Here is a 21,615-nt window from a genome sequence, read left to right as displayed (position 1 = left end):
CTCATTCACACAACCAACATCAACTGGGAATAAAAAATAATGCCTTGAATGTAAAAACAAATGTCCAATTGTGCTTGTCGAATAGAATTAAGAAAAATAGATGTTGAGCTAGGCTGGGCGATACTAGCAGGCCATTGGCCAAGCTTTCAGCTGCTTCAGGGCCTTTCTCTGGAATTCTCTTTCTAAACCCGTCAAACGCGTTGTCCTTGCATCCACTTTTCAAATCCTTCTTTTTAAAAAAAAACATACCAACCTCATTGTCCAAGCTTCTAGTCATCCCTCCTAACTTCTGCCTTCCTGGCTGGATGACACATTTTCCTTAGTCCTACTTGTGAAGTGTTTTCTTTTACATTAATGGTGTTACTTTTCTGCCTACTTACATACTTGGTCCAATTCATGCTGTTATATCTGTACTGCCTTCAATTTGAATGCACCTCCTTTTTTTTAGTCTTTTAAATTTGCATTCTGAATCCAAGGGCTTGACTTTGAGCCCTCTTCGGGGCCACGATTGGAGGCAGGCAGGTGCTTAAAAATAGCACCACCAGCCTGCATCCTGGTTCCCAGGATCCATTCCAGCCCCAGGCCATTTTTCCACAGGGGGGAAAGAGTGGTGGAGTGGGCTGTGGCAGGGCTACCCACCAACCCACAGGCCGACCAAGGTAATCAAGGATTGTTTAAGGCCAATTAAAGAAGACCAACTGGGTTTTTCCAAGGCTCTCCAGGTTCCCGCAGGCAACAAGGGCCAGTTTAGCTGCCTGGAGGTGGCGCCCCCCCCAGCATCAGAGCCGGGAGCCAGTGCACCAGGCAGGCTTAGAGGCCCTCACCAGGCAGGCTTAGAGGCCCTCCCTGCCTGGGTGTAGCACAGCCGGAAACTGCCCTGTAGTGGGGCTTCCTCTCTGACAGTTGTCACCTGGCTGCAAAAGCCTTTTTTTAGTTTAAGTGTATAAAAGTTGGAGAGAGGGTGCCTCCATTTTGAAGTGCCCTCCCCCTCACTAAACTTCCATTGCAACCTGTTGCTCCTTTCAACCTGGAAGGCCTCAAGCGCTTGAGCTTCAAGAGCTTATCCACTGCCCTTAATTGGACCTCTAGCCTACCCTCTGGCCATTAATTTAACTGCTCAGGGGAAATCAGAATGAGTGACTTTCCCCACACAGTGTGGGCTTCTGACCCATGTTTGAGCCTGACAGCAGGGTTCAGAAGCCCACAGGGAAAATTATGCCCTATTGTTGCAAATTTAGAATCAGTCCCAACACCAATTCTTGGGGTGCCCTATTTATTATCAACAGGCCAGTAATTTTTTTCTTTATTCTTTCATGGGTTGTGAGCATCGCTGGCAAGGGCAGTATTTGTTGCCTATCCTTAAATTCCCTTGAACTGAGTGGCTTGCTAGGCCATTTCAGAGGGGAGTTAAGAGTTAACCACATCACTGGTCTGGAGTCTCATGTAGGCCAGAATTCCTTCCCTAAAAGGACGTTAGTGAACCACATGGATAGTTTCATGGTCACTGTTTTATTAATTGAATTTCAATTCCATCAGCTACCATGGTGGGATTTGGACCCATGTCCCCCACAGCATCAGCCTGGGCCTCTGGATTACTTGTCCAGTGACATTACCACTATGCCACCGTATCTGAGGATAATAGTTGCTGTTCGATCTTGTCCTGGAATTTTTTTTAATGTAGTGTTGTGTGTCAAAATGTGCTGAAGATTAAGTCACAATATTTTGGCTTTCTTCAAAACTGTCTACCAGTTGCCACTCTTGAATAATGGGAGGATTTTGAAATATTGTAATATTGATTTTGCAAAGTATATTTATCTCTCAATGTGATTGCTCAAACAATTCTGGAATAACTTTTCTGTTACCAAATCACATCCGAAAATAGGCATTCAAATTTACATTACGACGCGAAAACTTTTTGTAACAGGCCAATAGCCCATCCCTGCTTAAGATGAAAACATAGTGGTGTGGCAACAGAGTGGTTGGTTGTGGGGGCAACAGAGCTCCAAATACACAGAGCCATTTTAACACGAGAGCTAAATAAAGGCTCTACCAGTGCAGACATGATGGGCCATACTACCTCCCCCTGCACTGTAACTGTGATTTACTGACTGCTGCAACCCTCAGCCCAGAGTGGATCCCTTCCTTGGGATCTCTTATCGCTAACAGAAAGCGATCCTCAATACTCTACATTCAAATTGTGCATTGAGAAGCACGAAGTGCGAATTATGTGTCTGATGGACAGCTAAATCAAATTTCATTCTTACCAAATGCATGCTTCCATATGTTTACGATGATGATGTAAACTGTTTTGGAGAACAGAATGTTTTCTGCACTTCTCTGTGGTCTCCTGTGCTAATAAAATGTTTTTTCAATTCTGTTCAATTACCTTCTCTATTTAAAGAGCCTTGAATGCAGAGCAGACATCAGATTTAAGGGCTATGAAAGCATTGTAAGTGCTGACCTAGTTTCTGCTCCAAGTTTAATGAGATTTCTTTAGGGTATCTCTGCATCACAATCACAAATGGAATGGAATTCTGGTTCAAGCCAAGTATGGGCATGAAGATTTGCTTAAATCGGTGTTATATGTGTCGTGAATTCAGCTTATTCAAATCTCTGAATGGAAATTGCCACATGCATCAAACATTGAAGTATCTCTCTATTTATTATAGCACTTGATATTTGTGACCTTGGTCAATGCAGCATAGTTTTACTGCAATTGTAATTAGTTACACTCTTTAATATTCAATGTTTTATGTCAGGAGGCATCATGTTTATACATAGGTCATTGGCTTATCTTTCAAAACAACTTGAGGGAAGACAATTCAATCAGTGTGTCTCATTGAACTTTGTAAAGCACTGCCATCAAGTGGCAGATTTAAAAATTGCCTTCCATTTTGTATTTAAAGGAGGCACTGGTATAAATTGTCATTCTCCCTTAAATGTTAGTTACTCATTCGCACCAATCAGTTTAAGGCAATCACTGCAGAAAAGATCTCTTGAACATTTCTTTTTCTGAGGTGGGTGGAGACTGAAAGATATGCACATATAGGTTAGGTACTTTGCGTCAGTCTTCACAGTGGAAGACACGAGTGACATCCCCAAAGTTCAAGAGAGTCGGGGGGCAGAGGTAAGTATGATGGCCATTACCAAGGAGAAGGTGCTAGGAAAACTGAAAGGTTTGAAGGTGGATAAATCACCTGGACCAGATGGATTACACCCCAGAGTTTTGAAGGAGATAGTTGAAGAGATAGTGGAGGCGTTAGTGGTGATCTTTCAGGAATCACTGGAGTCAGGGAGGGTCCCAGAGGACTGGAAAATCGCTAATGTAACCCCTCTGTTTAAGAAGGGAGTGAGGCAAAAGACGGAAAATTACAGGCCGATTAGCCTGGCGTCGGTCATTGGTAAGATTTTAGAGTCCATTATTAAGGATGAGATTTCAGAATACTTGGAAGTGCATGGTAAAATAGGGCAAAGTCAGCATGGTTTCATCAAGCGGAGGTCATGCCTGACAAATCTGTTAGAATTCTTTGAGGAGGTAACGAGTAGGTTAGACAAAGGAGAGCCAATGGATGTTATCTACTTGGACTTCCAGAAGGCCTTTGACAAGGTGCCGCACAGGAGGCTGCTCAGTAAGATAAGAGCCCATGGTGTTAGAGGCAAGGTATTAGCATGGATAGAAGTTTGGCTGTCTGGCAGGAGGCAGAGAGTGGAGATAAGGGGGTCCTTCTCAGGATGGTGGCCAGTGATTAGTGGAGTTCCACAGGGGTCAATGTTGGGACCACAACTTTTCACTTTATACGTTAGTGATCTAGATGAAGGAACTGAGGGCATCCTGGCTAAGTTTGCAGATGATACAAAGATAGGTGGAGGGACAGGTAGTATTGAGGAGGCGGGGAGGCTGCAGAAAGATTTGGACAGGTTAGGAGAATGGGCAAAGAAGTGGCAGATGGAATACAACGTGGGCAAGTGTGAGGTCATGCACTTTGGCAGGAAGAATAGAAGCATAGACTATTTTCTAAATGGGGAGAGAATTCAGAAATCTGGAGTGCAAAGGGACTTGGGAGTCCTAGTCCAGGATTCTCTTAAGGTTAACTTGCAGGTTGAGTCGGTAGTTAGGAAGGCAAATGCAATGTTGGCATTTATTTCAAGAGGACTAGAATATAAAAGCAGGGATGTGCTGCTGAGGCTTTATAAGGCTCTGGTCAGACCACATTTAGAATATTGTGAGCAATTTTGGGCCCCATATCTCAGGAAGGATGTGCTGGCCCTGGAGAGGGTCCAGAGGAGGTTCACGAGAACGATCCCAGGAATGAAAGGCTTAACATATGAGGAATGTTTGAGGACTCTGGGTCTATACTCGATGGAGTTTAGAAGGATGAGGGGGGATCTGATTGAAACTTACAGAATACTGAAAGGCCTGGATAGAGTGGACGTGGGGAAGATGTTTCCATTAGTAGGAGAGACTAGGACCCGAGGGCACAGCCTCAGAGTAAAGGGAAGACAGTTTAGAACAGAGATGAGGAGAAACTTCTTTAGCCAGAGAATAGTGAATCTATGGAATTCATTGCTACAGAAGGCTGTGGAGGCCAGGTCATTGAGTGTATTTAAGACCAAGATAGATAGGTTCTTGATTGGTAAGGGGATCAAAGGTTATGGGGAGAAGGCGGGAGAATGGGGTTGAGAAACTTATCAGCCATGATTGAATGGCGGAGCAGACTCGATGGGCCGATTGGCCTAATTTCTGCTCCTATGTCTTATGGTCTTAGATGTTAAGATCCCCACTGTTTCTTTTGTGTAAATGTTGGAAATCTAGCATTATTGCAGTGAAATTTACAATAAAAAGAGTGTGGCAGATTGTATAGTCCTTTAACTGTATGAAACTGTTTGCACTGAGTGACTTGCTGCAAATGAGTAATGGGTCCAAGTTGGTAGAATTTACTAATCATATTTGAGGTTATAGCACTCATACACAAACTAAGTACAGGTAATGCCATTCAGCTTAATGTTCATAACACAGCTATTTTCTTTTTCCTGCACACTATTACTGTCTGACAGAATGATCCAACTTGTTCTTAAGCTAGCACCAGTGTTTCTCTTGAAATTTGCCATTAGGAGATTTGTGTTAGGCGATTCTTGACTACTGAAGTTGCAATGGATGGCTGTCCTAGGATAATACCGTTTTTCTCTCCCTTGCCTACTTGTCAGAAGGTATTCCACCTGATAGTCCAGCTAAAAACTGGCTAAACATATTCCAACAGTGGTAGTTAGGCTTGTGATTGAACATTGATTGATCAAAAGAGCGAAGACTAGATTTTGTTTTAATATCTTATCTAAAGGAATACTTTAAGCAATCCTCGATTACCCTCTAATGAGGTGTTGGGTTTGAGTTTCGGTATCTCAAGTGGATTCTCAGTTCACAACTTTTCAGTCCTGAGACTTAAGTCCTACCAAACAGTATGGTTGTCTTTAATGTGCTCTACTCCCCCTTTGCCTGAGGAGCTACTTGGCATCCACTTGTTATAGTGGTGGAGCTCAGAATGGGAATTTTTCTCCATGGAAAATTATGGGAGGAAACATGTATCCTGTTCCTCTGTGACACCTCCCACACTGTGCAACTATAGTGCAATTCTCATTCTGCTCATGCAGCGCAGAATTCAAATATTAAACTGCTTTTGCACTACCAGTAGTCAAAATTGAGTTATTGTTACAGAGATATGGAAAAATTATGTGATAGTAATTTCTTCACACACAATTAGCATTCTGACCGACAATTTGAAATAGTGAAACGTTGAAATATATTTCCATGTCCATTTTTTTTTTAACTGTATAGGTTTTTTTCTATAACATGGACATGGAAATATATTTCAACGTTTCACTATTTCAAATTGTCGGTCAGAATGCTAATTGTGTGTGAAGAAATTACTATCACATAATTTTTCCATATCTCTATAACAAGCTCCCGTGATGAGATAGGGTGATTTGATGAGTTAGTAGAGTACTGCATGATTTCACTAAAATTTTACTGAGATTTATTAAACTGGTGCAGGACAATATGTAAATATTGCTACTCTATAATATAGACCTGACATCATTTATTGTTCTCTGTAGAGTCAACTGGTCAGTTTAATGTGCCGGTCTAAAGATGGATAACAATCACGTGTTAGTATGTCTCCAGGGCAGGGATTTTCCTTATCTTCATAGAAACATAAAGTTACAGCAGATGTTAACTACAGAAAGATGGAATAAACACGACTGGAAATTATTCTATATGTGTGGGTTATGGCTATATTCATCTATCATTGATTAAATTAAGATCCTCCCTATGAAGAATATGAAATAGGAGCAGGAGTCGGCTATATGGCCTCTCGAGTCTACTCCACTATTCAATAAAATCGTAGCTGATCTACCTCAACTCCATAGAAACATAGAAAATAGGAGCAGGAATAGGCCATTTGACCCTTCGAGCCTGCTCCGCCATTCACCACGATCATGGCTGATCATCCAACTCAATGGCCTTCCCCTGCTTTCTCCCCATATCCTTTGGTCCCTTTCACCCCAAGAGCTACATCTAACTCCTTCTTGAAAACATACAATGTTTAGGCCTCAACTACTTTCTGTGGTAGCGAATTCCACAGGCTCACCACTCTCTGGGTGAAGAAATTTCTCCTCATCTCAGTCCTAAATGATCTACTCCATATCCTCAATTCCCCTAGTGTCCAAAAATCTACTAACCTCAGTCATAAATATACTCAACAACTGAGAATTCACAGCCCTCGGGCATAGAGAATTCCAAATATTTGCAACCCTCTGAGTGAAGAAACTTCTTCTCATCTCACTCCTAAATGGCCAACTCCTTATTCTGAGATTATGACCCCTGGTCCAGACTCTCCAGCCAGAAGAAACAGTCTCTCAGTGTCTTCCCTATCAGCAATCTAAGGATTTTAGACCTTTCAATGAGATCACCACTCATCCTTCTGAATTCCAAAGAATATAGGCCCGTTCTACTCAATCTCTCCTCACAGGACAACCCTCTCATCCCGTGTATTTGACACATTTTTCAATTGTTGCAGCTTCGCATAGCTAATTTCTGGTTGCCATGCCATATATTCAAATCCAATCTTATTATGGGCTTGCCTATTCTCTCTCTCTCTGCATGGCAGCCTCTTGTTTAGCTTTATTTGCAGTCAACAGCCGGTGAGAATTTGCTAGCTTTGCTTTTATAGCCAAGTGACTATAATATTTTCCATTTACATCTTGGAACTGACTTTTGAGTCATTTCCGATACCTTCTCATTAACATTACGTTTTAAGTTATATTATATTTTGTTTCATATTGTGTTTTTGTTTTCTTGCGACAGTTGCTATTTCTCACCTCTCCTGCCCACTTTCACGTAAGTTCATGAGCAGGACCACTGATTCACGGGTCGGAATTTTCCGGCCCCTCTTGTCGGTGGAATCTTCCATTCCCACCGATGTGAATGGAGATCTCAATGGCTCACCAACCCCGTCACGGGGTAATCCACGGTGAGGGGAGGGGGAGAGCTAGAAAATTCCGGCCACAGTGACTGAAGTCAAATTCAATTTCTGTTGGGCCGAATCCTGATTTTTTGGGGTTTTAGGATTGTATTACGTATTCCATCTGTTCATAGTTGGAGCCATTATCGTCACCTGACAAAGTCAAATTTCATTTTATTACATGAGATTCTAGGATTTCTATTTACTGCTTTGTTTGGGGAATTGAATTCTGCAAATCCACCCTTTTTTCATAAGTAAACTGGCCATGTGAGACCCATAGCAGTGATATTTTAGCAAAGGTGGCTACAAAGGTGACTAGCAAGTTTAAGGCTCACTCAAATGATTTTAATCACTATATCTACTGTCTTCATTTCAGATACTTATTTCATACTGGGAACACAGAACATCCTGGGGACTTGCTGTTGAATACAAGTGTTGAGGTTTTGCCTTACAAGGTAGGAACATTATGTATAAATGGGTCATTTTCTGATTGGCAGGATATAATGTTAGGAAATAAGTTTAAGTAAGTTACATTGTATTTGTGGGTGTTAGGAACGTTTCAAGTTTAAGTTTGGTTTGTATTTCTGTATTTGTGCATTAAGAAAATGTCAAGTTGAGTTTTAGTTTCACTTTGAAGTATTGTAGGGTGAAGAACTGTAGCTAAGGTAAATCGAGGGGTTGGGACTCTCTTCCTTGGAGAAAAGAAGGCTGAGAGGAGACTTGATAGAGGTATTCAAGATCTTGAGGGGTATGGAGAGGGTGAATAGTGAGAAATTGTTCCCACTCAAGAGAACATCAAGAACGAGAAGGCACAAATTCAAAATAATTGGCAAAAGGAGTGAATGTGATGTGAGGAAAACATTTTTCATCCAGCTGGGTGGTTGGAGTCTGGAACAAACTTCCTGAAGGGGTGGTGGAGGCAGGTTCGATCGAGATATTCAGAAGGGAATTGGATTGCTACCTGAAAGAAAGAATGTGCGAGGTTACGGGGATAAGGCAGGGAATTGGGACTAGGTGGGATGCTCTTTCTGCGAGCCAGTGCAGACTCGATTGGCCGAATGGCCTCCTTCTGCACTGTAAAGATACTGTGATCTGTTTCTTCACACACTATTCAAATTAGGTTAAGTGTAAAAGCAGCTAGCACTTGTTTTACAATACAGAATAAATAAATCATTTGTATAACAAGGTTATCTGGCTTGTGCCAAAAGAACTAAAGGTTGAAATGGACTTCTCTGTTTAATTCATTTAGTAACAAAATTTGAACAAACCACCCTCAATATACTTTCCACCACCTTTTTGCTCAAACTGCTGATGTGGCCTGTATCAGCAAATCATACCTTAGTCTCTTTCATCTTTCTCCTCCCTTGGCTGATTCACTTTGTTCCACGACTCTCGTCTGCCTTTAAAATTCTTGTTTTCTATCTTCTCCCCAGTCCAACACCAAGTATCTCCCTGGGATAGTCGATCTCCTTCCCTCCCTCAGCCTCTGCACTGAGCAACTCCTCATCCTCAGTGATTTCAATCTCCATCCCAACTAGGTCCTTTGCTCAGATTTCGCTGTCTTCCCTTAACCGCCCCCTCCATGTAAACTCTCCTTTCCATATTCATGCCAACGTCTCCCATGGCCTCTCTGCTTGTATGTGGTCTTGTTCACTGATGAAGTCATTTCCAATTGCTTCCTTTGTATTCCTCAACACTCATATTCCCCTATCCCCTTTCAATGCCACTTCTCCATCTCTCTCTGGAAAAAAACTCCCCTCAAGTCTACTGCATTTACAAATTCCCCAAATACCTAGTCTTAGGCCTTCCATTTGCCAGAATACTTCTGCAACTGTCAATCTGCTCAACCACTTCCACTCCCCCATTTTTTGACACCTCTGTGCTGAGGCAAAATATTTACTTTCTCCCCCTGCTGGTTGTTTCTCCAGAATGGCCCATTTATTCGCTCCCTCAGATCCAAAGCGTGCAATTGTTTGAACACATGTTTGGTGCGCAGCTAATCTAGTGGTCGAATAGCAAATCCTGCTGGGTGACATTGAGCATTACTGGCCATCAGTCTCTTCTGCCAAAACCATTTACTACTCCAGGGTCAATCAGGAGAACAAAAACGATTTGTGGCTCCTTTTCTTCAATATCAGCTGTTTCCTTTAAGTCCTTTCCTCCTCAGCTCTCACCCCCATGTATTACTCATAGACTCATAGACATTTACAGCACAGAAGGAGCCCATTCAGCCCATCGTGTCTGCACCGGTCAACAAAGACCTGACTACATTAATCCCATTTTCCAGTGCTTGGCCCATAGTCCTGGAGGCTATGGCAATGCAAGTGAATATCTAAGTACTTCTTAAATGTTACGAGGGTTTCTGACTCAACCACCCATTCAGGCATTGAGTTCCAGACTCCCACCACCCTCTACATGAAAAATGTTCTCCTCAACTCCCCTCTTAGCCTTCTACCTCTTAATTTAAACCTATTGACCCATCCACTAATGGAAAAAGTGCCTTCCTATCCACCCTATCTATGCCCCTCATAATCTTATCCACCTCTATTGGGTCCTCTCTCAACCTTCGCTGGTCCAAGGAAAACAACCCCAGCCTATCCAATCTTTCCTCATAGTTCAGACCCTCCAGCCCAAGAAGCAGCCTGGTAATCTCCTCTGCACCCTCTCCAAGTGCAATCACATCCTTCCTATAATGTAGTGACCAGGATTGCATGCAGTATTCCAGTTGTGGCCTAACAGCGTTTTATACAGTTCCAGCATAACCTCCCTGCTCTTGTATTCTATGCCTCAGCTAATAAAGGCAAGTATCCCATATGCCGCCTTAACCACCTTATCTACCTGCCCTGCTACCTTCAGGGATTATGGATATGCACACCTAAATCCTTCTGATCTTCAGTACTTTCCAGGGTCCTACCATTCATAGTGTAATTCTTTGCCTTTTTAGCATCCCCCCCACCACCCAAGTGCATTACCTCTCACTTTTCTGGGTTGAATTCCATTTGCCACTGCTCTGCTCACCTGACCAGTCCATTGATATCGTCCTGCAGTTTACAGCTATCCTCCTCACTTTTTACCACCCTACCAATTTCCGTGTCATCCGCAAACTTCATGATCATACCCCCTTACATTTAAGTCCAAATCATTTATGTACACCACAAACAGCAAGGGCCCCAGCACCAAGCCCTGCGGAACCCTACTGGAAACAGGCTTCCAGTCACAGAAACATCCGTTTACCATCATGCTCTGCTTCCTGCCTCTTAGCCAATTTTGATTCCAATGCGCCACTTTACCTTGGATCCCAAGGGCTCTTACTTTCTTGACCAGTCTGCCAGGCGGGGCCTTATGAAAAGCCTTGCTAAAGCCCAAGTAGACCACATCAAATGCATGACCCTCATTAATACTCTTGGTTACCCCCTCAAAAAATTTGATCAAATTTGTCAAACACAACCTTGCCAGCAACAAGTGCAAGGAGCTCATCTACTTCTTTGTCACTAAGATTGGGACAATGTGTGCAGCTGCCTCTACTGCAACACCCACTCCCCCCCCACCATTGCTTTGATTACCCAACTAAACCTTGCCTAGGGCTTCCTTCTGCACAAACTTTATAGCCACATCTTTCCTTGTCTCATCTCCTTTCTTCTTTCATGTCCTTTCTGACTTCATCTTGTCTTCTTGAGCCACAGTTTCATTCAAATAAAGGTTGGGAAGATCAAAGCCATTGTCTTCAGTCACATACCCTCGCTGGCAATTTCATTCCCCTTCTTATTCACCGTCCCTGCCTCACCCCTGCCTTGGTTGAGCTGCTGACGAAACCCTCAAGCATGCCTTTGTTACCTCCTGGCTTCCTTATTCCAAATATTTCCTGGCCTCCCATCTTCCACCCTCTATAAGCTTCAGCTCATTCAAGTCCTGCTCATGCGTCACCCCTGCCCTTATTGAGTGACGTTGGCTCCCAGACATCCAGCACCTCCACTTTAAATTTTTCATCCTTTAATAGCCCCACACCTCTCTGTGTCTGTAACCTCTACAACTTATTGAGGATCCTGACCTGAACTTGGGAGCACCGAGTTGGGGTATTTCCCCGCTCTGCAAACCTGACTGGGGTAAAAGTGGCTGGGAAGGTTAGATTTTTGTTCCAGGGTGGTGGGGTTCATTTGGGACTTGGACCAAGCGATCCCAGAATGAGTATGGAGGATGCTGAATGCAGAGGCGGGCTGGACTGAAGGCCTACCTCAGTGCACCAGCACTGCATCAAAGTTTTGAAAGAAAACAAAAAACATAGCCCTCACCCCACGGACTTCCCAAGCACCATCCATGCCATCCTATGACCCCCACTCAGCCCCATAGCCCTTCATACTCTTTATGCCAACCAATGGCCCTTATAGCCCCTATGCCAATTTAGTGCCAACATGCCAACCCCATGACCCTTCCCCCCCCCACCCTCCAGTCTTTGCCTTAACACCTACCATGGCAACTCACCCAGTATCCACCATGAGCAGACCTCGGGCGTCATGCTGTTATTAAATAAAATGAAGTTTCAAGTGTTAGTTGCAGAAAATTAGTTGCATTGGTAAAAATCCATTTATAATATTTACATTCCTTCAACTACATTGCCCATTATAACAACAAACATTTAATTCAATTGCATAATCCCTTATAAAAACAAGCATTGGAATCCATAGTCCCACTTCAAAGAGCCCATAACCACTTAGAGCTGTCAATCAAACTATGAAATGGCAGGCACCCTACTGTGATAATGGATAGTTGTGAACTAGTCATGCAGCACTAATCCAGTAATGATAACCTTAAGGCTTATGTCAGCAGACAGAGTGAAACAGCAAGCAATCATTTTTTTTAACATTCCTGGCTGTTTTTCAAAGAGTTAGAGGGCAGGAGTTTTAAATGCCTTGACAGCTCCTTTTGACAGTTCATTTTGACACTTTCACAGTTGTTTTTGACAGCTCCAATGTGTTTGTCCACTTTTTATGCACATTCATGCCTACTTTTAGCAATCCCAAAGGGCATCTGACCTCCATCAAATGGAGCCTGACTACTATCAAAGGGCACCTGACCTCCCACAAAGGTGCCCCAGGACTATATCTAAAGTGGTACCTTACCTCTCCAAAAGGGTGCCATGGTTATCCAAACAAATCCACAAAGTTCAGATGTGCTCCTACCAGGTCTAATCTGCAAAAATGGGCAGAATTTTGGGGTTGGCAGGCATGGTTGGCGGGCCCGGAAGCGGCTGGGAAACAGCCCGCCATCCATGATCGGCATCTGACCGTGATTTCACACTGGCTGGCCAATTAAGGCCCGCCCAGTGTGAAACACGGCTCCTACTGGCCGGGGAGGGGCGGGTGGTGACGGGTGTCTGTTGGCCGTTAGGTCCAATGGCGACCCGGCGGCCGGTTTAAATATGGCCCAGGCAGCTCCTGGAAGGCTGCCACAGAAGAACGTCTCCTTTATGCCTTCAACATTCAAGTGATGGAGTTGGGTGCGGCTGGACATAGCAGGCGGGAGGGCAGGTCGGGTGGGCACTTGGCCCCCCAGCTCTTTGGATGAGTGCCTCGTGGTCCTCCTGAAAGAGGTGGCTGCCAGGCGAGACACTCTTGTCTCCAGAGATGGGAGGAGGAGGCCACTGCACCTTACAAAGAGGGCATGGGAAGAAGTTGCAGTGCTGGTTAGCAGCCATGATGTGGTGTGGCGCACATGCCGGAAGATGTTCAATGACCTGCGCTCAGGAAGGATGAGTACCATGTTGGCATGGGTCAGTGTGCAGAAGTATTAAGGTATGGCCGTCCCCCCGTGGACCTCAGGGGTGCTAGAGTCTGCGTGCCAACTGTCAGTGATGCCGGAGCTGGCCAAGTGGGTGAGCCCTGGCTGCTTGGACCGAGTACCATGCAGCTTAAGGGCCACAGCTCGGATGTGCCCTGTGAGGTGTCCCTCAGCTAGGGTTGGCCAGGCTGCAATGGCACTGCAAGTAGAGAGTGGACTAATCAATGCTCCTCTGTTCTTTCTGGAGAAGACAAGCCATAACCAATTGGAGAGGTCACAGACAGGCGGAGACCCACCCAACCTGCTGCTGCTGACCAGGTTCGAGCAGGATGCCCTTGAGCTGGAGAGCCGGCACACTCCACATGCAACCAGGCTGGGAGAGGCGGGAGTCCAGATGAAGGTAAGCATGCAGTGCACAGAGGTGAGAGTTTCAGATTGTGCAGTCATTCTAGTGTAGCCTCTTCATTGATGGGCGTGCCTGGCATGCACAGTGACAAGGTGATGACTTTAACTAATGACATGTCCTTGTTCTCCCGTAGATTCACCAGCACACAGTTGGTCTCTGGACCCCAAAGGGTCACCCCTGATGCCAGAGGACCACCGGGCTTCATTTGCACCTGCGTCACACCCGCTCTCTGAACCAGGCACCAGCGCAGATACCAGCGCCTCAGTGGGCATTAGATCGGCAGCTAGAATGTCAGTGCACATTGGTGAGGGTACTTCACACTTGCTTGAGGTGCAGGCGGAGGCAGGCAGTGCCCAGGGCACCGGCAGTTCGAGGACTGCTGGGGACCCTGACTCTGCTCAGTCGAAGGCAGATGGTGAACCTCTGGAGTCGTCCATTAGGCGGCAGACGCTGGATGTCCAGCAAGATGTGCAGGAGGATCTGGCGGAGATCCATGAGGGTCAGTGTGCCATGGTTTCCGTTGTAGAGGAGTCCATGTGGAGCATGAGCACTGCGTTGACCCTCATGATCGAGCGTATTGCCTCCTCCGTTGAGAGAGTGGCAACTCTCATGGAGAGGCAACTCCAGGGACAAAATGAGGGGTTCCTGGGGATTTTCTTGGACCTGTAAGCCCTCACACAGACAGTGACTTCAGCTGCTGAATGCCAGTGTGGGAGATGGATGAGGCACCCTAGGTGCCCGTCCATCAGTGATGAGCAGGGAGGTCCAGAGCAACCTCATGTTGGTGCACAAGCTGTTTGTCATCTCTGAAAGCTCCTCTCAGGGCCTTCTGAATGATGACAGTAGCTCCTCCGCCCCTCTGCCAGTGACTGTGGTATCTGATGAGGCTGCGATGACTGGGGAGATGCCAGCAGTGGCACTGGCTGCTCCCTCCAGGGCAGGACCAGCACAGGCTCCACTGGCCAGAGGATGACCACCAAGGTCATCAAGGCCAACAAGACAGCACGGTCAGCAGGCTGTCTCCAATGCTGGTGCCAACAAGGAGGGGGGTCACCAAGACGTAGCACTCGCAAACATAAGTTAAAGGCACCATGAGCACAAGAGGGACAATTCATGGGCGATTTTCTGTTCATTTATGTTTGGTTTATATGTCTGTTGGTGTGGACATCAACACCAGTAATGTTAATGTGGTTATGCTTTCAATGTGACAATAACATTACATTTGCTTTGGTTCTGATGGCCTGAGTGTGCTTCACCTTTTTTCTTTCTGGTGCAGAGCACACTGATATGTAATGCTGGATGTGAGTGGCTGGAGACTTTATTGCACAGGCACTGAGTGGACTTTGGGTGCAAATGAAATGGTCATTTCAGACATCTGGGATGGAGGCGGCAGCCCTGGCATGAGGGGGAAGCAGATCTTTGGCAGCCTAGTTGAAGGAGCGTTGGATCAAGGCGTCCCTGGTGTCCCTGCCTCCCGAGAGGTTACTGAGGTCTGGCTCCACGCCCTCAGCATCCTCTTCAACCGTGCTCCTCTTTTGACTTACCATTGGATTCATCATCTGTTTCCTGTGCAGCTGTATCAGGATCCTCTTCCTCCAGTGGGTCCCCCCTTGCCAGAGCCAGATTGTGGAGAGCACTGCATGCAACCACTATCAATGACACTCGCTCTGGGGAGTATTGTAGTGTACCCCCCGAATGGTCCAGGCATCGGAAACGCATCTTGAGAAGACCTATGGTCCTCTCAACGCCGCGCTTGTGGAGGCATGACTCATATTGTAACGCTTCACTGACTCTGTTCTTGGGTGGCAGAGAGGCGTCATGAGCCACCTCTTCAATGGATAGCCCTTGTCACCCAGCAGCCATCCATCTGGTCGGGCTGGAGCACTGAAGAGCCTTGTCACCTAGGAATGCATCTCAGGATGTGCGTGTCATGGGAGCTGCCAGGGTACCTTGCACAGACTTGCAGAATCTGCATCCTATGGTAACACATCATCTGGACACACATGGAGTAGAATCCCTTCCTGCTGATGAAGGCACCCGGCTGACCCACTGGTACCTTGATGGCCACATGTGTGCAGTCGATGGCACCTGGACGTGGGGGAACCCAGCAATCGCTGCAAAGCCTCTGGCTCACTCAGCCTGGCTGGCCTCGTCCGTACGGAAATGAATAAATGTCTTAACCCCCCCTGAACAGAGCTTCTGTCACCAGCTTGATGCAACTGTGGACAGCTGATTGGGAGACTCCACACACATGCCCCACTGAGCCCTGGAAAGAGCCAGAGACAGAAGTTGAGGGCCACTGTGACATTCAGAGCCACTGGTACGGGGCATCCACCGACACAGACAGAGCTGATCTCAGGCCCAATCATCTGACAAATGGAGGTCACGGTCTCCCTGGAGAGGCAGAGCTTCCTTCAGCATTGCACCTCGGACATATTGAGGTAGGTGCATCGCCACCTGTAAACCCTGGCAGCAGGATAGTGGTGTCTTCTGCAGCCCCTTTTGCCTTGGACTTCCAGCTGGCCCTGCGTCCTTTGTGCCTGCACCCCTCCCCCCACAGGTCGCTCCCATGGAGGCTGAATAGGGACACCTGGCCTCCTCTCCTTTCTGCCCCTTGCGGAGACCACAATCCCCATTCCCAGGGTAACAGAAGGCTGTCTGATACCTGGAAGGGTCCACATGGCCTGAATCCTCTGAAGGGGCCTGGCAGGCACCAATGAATCCTGAAATGAGGCCTGGAAATACTAAGAATGAAGCCCTGAACATAGATGAAGCTGCCAAGTACCAATAAGCAACCAGCTGCAAACTATCTCCAAAACTGCGCACTACTCTCACTGGCAATGCTGCTGACCCTTTTTATCCCGCCCTTGGATGAGGTTTTTGAAATTATCGTCCGCCCGCCTGCCCATTTTGCCTGTGCGCCAAGCGAGAAATCGCATGGGCAACATAAAATACAGCTTAACTAACTTTTTAATGGTCTTAACTGGCCTTGTAATTGATGGCAGGCGCAGCTCCGACTCCCGCTCGCACCCACCCGAGCATAATATCAGGTAAGTGCACGATGACATCGGGATGCTCACCCGATGCCACCGCTTGAATTTTACGCTCGAGCGTGTTGGCCGCACTCCCGCATGCCAAGCAAAACTTTCTGGCCATTGGGTTTCAGACACCCCTCACGCCAAAATCTCACAAGTGGAGATAGCTGATGATTTCTATGGGCAGCTGCCTCCATGAAACGCGCGTGCGCTAATCCCGACCCAGGCCCATTCCCTCCCCCGTGCAAACAGTACATGTCATGTTCAGGGGTGGGATTCTGGATTCGGGCCTCATCTGCCATTTTCGCAATGACAGAGAGGCTCTCCGTTGTTGCGAAAATCCAGGCCCCTCTGCTCCTTCAACTCTGGCTTCTTATGAATTCCCAACTACCTCCCCATCGCCATTAGTTGCTGTACCTTCAACCGTCTAGGCCCTATGCTCTGAAATTCCCTCCCTCAATCCTTGCTTCTCCTTTTAAGACACAACCCTGACCACTGATTAAGGTTTTGATCTTAATATCTGTTTTGCTCAGCATCCATTTTTTTGTCTGATTATAGCCTGAATTGCCTCTTCTTAACAAACATGCACTTGTATCCGAGCATTAATTTTATATCCTAACTTATTGGAGTGATTACTATTCAGCGTCAAAAGGGTTATTTTCTCAAATGGAAAATCTCGCTGTAAAGCCTAATATTTTTATGTGAGGAATGCATGCAGTCAAATCACCCACATAAATGATCTATAGTTCATTGCCTGCTTTGACTAGGAATTTGTGTGAATAATTAGTAATGGCACCATGCCGAATTGTAGGTGTACATTTTACTGCCGCCTTTCTGTGCATTATATAGTCACATCAGGTATACATCATTTGTTAGTATTGTGTTGAATGCCGTATTCTGGACATTACTTTGGATGTAATGGTGAGAAAGAGAATCACAATTCAGAAAGTTAATTAACATCTATATTGCACTCATTAATTATCATAGGGGTAATGTCTGACTACAAACAATAAATTCTTAACTGTGGCGAGAGAGTATAACAGAGCTATGAAGTAAATAGTCTGTATCAGTTTTTACAAATGATGATGGAAGTGAAGAGTATAGGTGAACTAGGGGAGGGTAATGAACAATTGGTGGAGATGAATGTAGAAAAGGAAATTGGATCTGAAAAATTTAGGAGAATTCAGGGTAGATAAATTACCGAGCCTCGGTAGCTTCTATCTTTGGCTATTGAAAAAGATCAGAGAGGCTTTGGTCATGATTCTTCAATACTTCTTCAATATGTAGACTGTGCAATTAGTCTGGAGGGTAGCCAATATAACATCAAGAAGGATAAATTGGGTAACTAAACCAATTAGTCTAATGCCAGTTATAAGCAAATGCTTGGAGTATATTTTTTGGGATAACATTTTTGTGCATTTAGAAAACCAAGATGTAATCAACACCTAGCATGAATTTGTGTTTGACAAATTTAAAAGTTTTTGAAGAAGCAACTAAATGGTTAGACGAAGAACATTGAGCAGATCAGCTTAGATTGATTTTGCGGAAGGTGTTTAAAAAGATGTTTTACAAGTGTCTTGTTAAAGAACAAATGCCTTTCAGGCTGATCCCATTTGACCAACAGACTTGACCTACATTTAGAGATGTGAGCAAAGTTGGTCAGATTCACAGATCAGAATGGACTGGAGGTGAAGCAGTGGAGACTGATGAAGCAGCCAAGGAAACAAACTTGTATTTGTATATAGTTCCTTTTATGGCCTTGGAACTTCATAAAACATTTCGCAATCGATGAAGCATTTTTTGAAATGTAGTCACTGTTGTAATGTAGAGAAACATGGCAGCCAATTAGTGCACAGCAAGCACCCACAAGCAGCAATGAGATAAATAACCATATAATCTAATATTTGGTGGCATTGGATAAATGTTGACTAGCACACTCCCCTGTGTTTCTTGTCCAACTGAGCATGCACATAGGACTTTTTTCTCGTTATTCTTTGATGGAATGCGGGCATCACTGGCAAGGCCAGCATTTGTTGCCCACCCCTAATTGCCCTTGAGCTAAGTGGCTTGCTAGGCCATTTGAGGGCAGTTAAGAGTCAAGCATATTGCTGAGAGTCTGGAGTCATATGTAGGTCAGACCAGGTAAGGATGGCAGATTCCCTTTCCTAAAGGGAAGAAAACCAGATGGGTTTTTACAACAATTGATGATCATTGTCATGGCTTAACTTTATATTCCAAACTGATTAGTTTAATTTAAATTCTACCAGTTGTCATGGTGGGATTTGAACCCATGTCCCCAGAGCATTAGCCTGGGCCATTGGATTACTAGTTCAATGACATTACCACTACATCACTGTCTCCCCATTCAGTTTAACCTTTCAGCCAAAAAAAACCCAGCATCTCTGACAATGCTGCCTTCCGTCCATACTGAAGCGTCAGTCTGGAGTGGAGCATTGACTCAGGGACAAGAGAGTTATGATTTCTGTATTTATGAAAAGATCATAAGAATTCTTCCTCTTGCATTTGGTCACGTTCTGATCGGTTTCCAAAATCATGTTGTTTTCAAAACGAAGAAGTTATTTGTTAAATTGCTGTGGAGCCTTTGCACTATTTCCAAATATCATAGTGCTCAGATTGTCGGTGTTTAGGGAAAACCTTGCTCAAACACACCGGAGATTAAACCTGCAGAAACTGCAACCCAGCCCAGCCCTAATAGAACAGCAGAATGATAGGAAATGTTTTCTCAGTGCATGTACTGCTTAATATATTTTCACTCCAGTGTTGCACAATATTGCTTGCACCATCTTGTTTATCTGCATTGGTGACCAACAACATAAACGGACTAAAATAATGGGATAGAGTTTCCACTTTGAGTGCAATTGACAGCCCAGGTGCCCAAAATTGCACCAGTTTTCAGAAGATGTTGCTTAAGCCTCCACTCAAACATTTGCATATCATCAAATGAAAAATCTTCCATGAGTCACTACAATCGGGCAGTGTTTCAGAATGTAATGTTAAAGAATTTTTGCATTAAAAAAAATTCTTGGTATATTTAGAGTAGTAGCAACAATGTTTATTTATATAGCACCTTTTAATAAAATGAAACATCCCGAGGTGCTATAGAGCATAATTAGATACTGAGCCACATAAGGTGATACCGCATGAGGGCAGATGGACAGAAGCTTGATCAAGGAGAGAAATTTTAAGGAAGAAACAGAGGTAGAGAATCAGAGAGGTTTAGGGAGGGAATTGCAGTGCTTGGGGCCTAGGTAGTTGAAGACACATGGTGGAGCAGTTAAATTTGGGGATGCTCAAGAGTACAGAATTAGATGAGCACAGATATCTCAGAGAGTTGAGGGGCTGGAGGAGATTACAAAGATAGGAAGAGGAAAGGCCAAAGAGGGATTTGAAAACAAGGGTGAAAATTTTAAACCAAGGCTTTGGGTGCCAGTGTAGGTCAGTACGCACAGGGGTAATAGATGAATGGGGCTTGGTTTGAGTAAGGAGATGGCCAGCAGAGTTTACAGAGGGTAGAATGTGGGGTACCAGCCAGGTGTGCATTGGAATAGTCCATGCTGTCATCACCCCTAGACTTGAAGAGGGCTTCAGCAGCTGAAGAGCTGAGGCAGGTACAAAATTGGGCGATATTATGGAGGTACAAATATCGGTCTTAGCACGAATCTGTGACTAGAAGCTCGTCTCGGGGTCAAATATGGCATCAAATTTGCAAACAAACAGGGTTATTCTCAGACTCTTGTCAGGGAGAAGGATAGAGTCAGTAGCTTGGGGAGGTTTGAAGCTTCAGTTTTTGCAGTATTTAATTGGGGGAAATTTCTGCTCATCCAGGACTGGATGTTGGATAGCAGCCTGACAAATTCACAGCAGTGACCTAGTGCAGTTTTATTAAAACGGTTGAAAATAGACTTATCACAAAAAAAAAGCATTCTTATAGACCATAAGACATAGGAGCAGAAAATAGGCCATTCGGCCCATCGAGTCTGCTCCGCCATTCAATCATGGCTGATAAGTTTCTCAACCCCATTCTCCCGCCTTCTCCCCGTAACCTTTGATCCCCTTACCAATCAAGAACCTATCTATCTCGGTCTTAAATACACTCAATGACCTGGCCTCCACAGCCTTCTGTGGCAATGAATTTCGTAGATTCACCACTCTCTGGCTAAAGAAGTTTCTCCTCTTCTCTGTTCTAAAAGGTCTTCCCTTTACTCTGAGGCTGTTCCCTTGGGTCCTAGTCTCTCCTACTAATGGAAACATCTTCCCCACGTCCACTCTATCCAGGCCTTTCAGTGTTCTGTAAGTTTCAATCAGATCCCCCCTCATCCTTCTAAACTCCACCGAGTACAGACCCAGAGTCCTCAAACGTTCCTCATATGTTAAGCCTTTCATTCCTAGGATTGTTCTCATGAACCTCCTCTGGACCCTCTCCAGGGCCAGCACATCCTTCCTGAGATATGGGGCCCAAAATTGCTCTCAATATTCTAAATGTGGTCTGACCAGAGCCTTATAAAGCCTCAGCAGCACATCCCTGCTTTTATATTCTAGTCCTCTCGAAATAAATGCCAACGTTGCATTTGCCTTCCTAACTACCGACTCAACCTGCAAGTTAACCTTAAGAGAATCCTGGACTAGGACTCCCAAGTCCCTTTGCACTCCAGATTTCTGAATTCTCTCCCCATTTAGAAAATTCTTAACCTGCCTAGTCTGCCAGCTGTGAATAACCTGGCTTTAAATAATTGAAAATTACGTTAAAAACTATACAGAGCCATTTACTAGGTTCGTCGATGCAGTGGTCAGTTTCTTGGTAATTTAAATATTTTTTATTTTTAAAACATGCCTATTAATGCCGATTGCGCCTTCTAAAAGAAAG

The 21,615-nt window shown here is 44.9% G+C and overlaps 1 protein-coding gene across 6 annotated transcripts in view; it reads left to right on the top strand.

The window, feature by feature from the left end:
- mgat4a (alpha-1,3-mannosyl-glycoprotein 4-beta-N-acetylglucosaminyltransferase A) overlaps window positions 1-21,615 on the top strand; it is a 261,997-nt gene that overhangs the window by 226,200 nt on the left and 14,182 nt on the right. For 3 of the 6 annotated variants that reach the window (XM_078545192.1, XM_078545190.1, XM_078545193.1), the window contains exons 12-13: window positions 7,891-7,969; window positions 13,540-13,689. In XM_078545192.1, coding sequence (XP_078401318.1) covers window positions 7,891-7,969; window positions 13,540-13,689 — 229 coding nt within the window. Of the gene's footprint in view, window positions 1-7,890; window positions 7,970-13,539; window positions 13,690-21,615 lie in introns of those variants that run through there. The other 3 variants (XR_013577081.1, XM_078545191.1, XM_078545194.1) reach the window with 2 other exon arrangements.

This window comes from Cetorhinus maximus, chromosome 7 (assembly GCF_964194155.1).
Source record: "Cetorhinus maximus chromosome 7, sCetMax3.hap1.1, whole genome shotgun sequence".
Taxonomy (NCBI): domain Eukaryota; kingdom Metazoa; phylum Chordata; class Chondrichthyes; order Lamniformes; family Cetorhinidae; genus Cetorhinus; species Cetorhinus maximus.
Note: the sequence above shows the minus strand (reverse complement) of the source record. Positions and strands in the feature narration are given on the sequence as shown.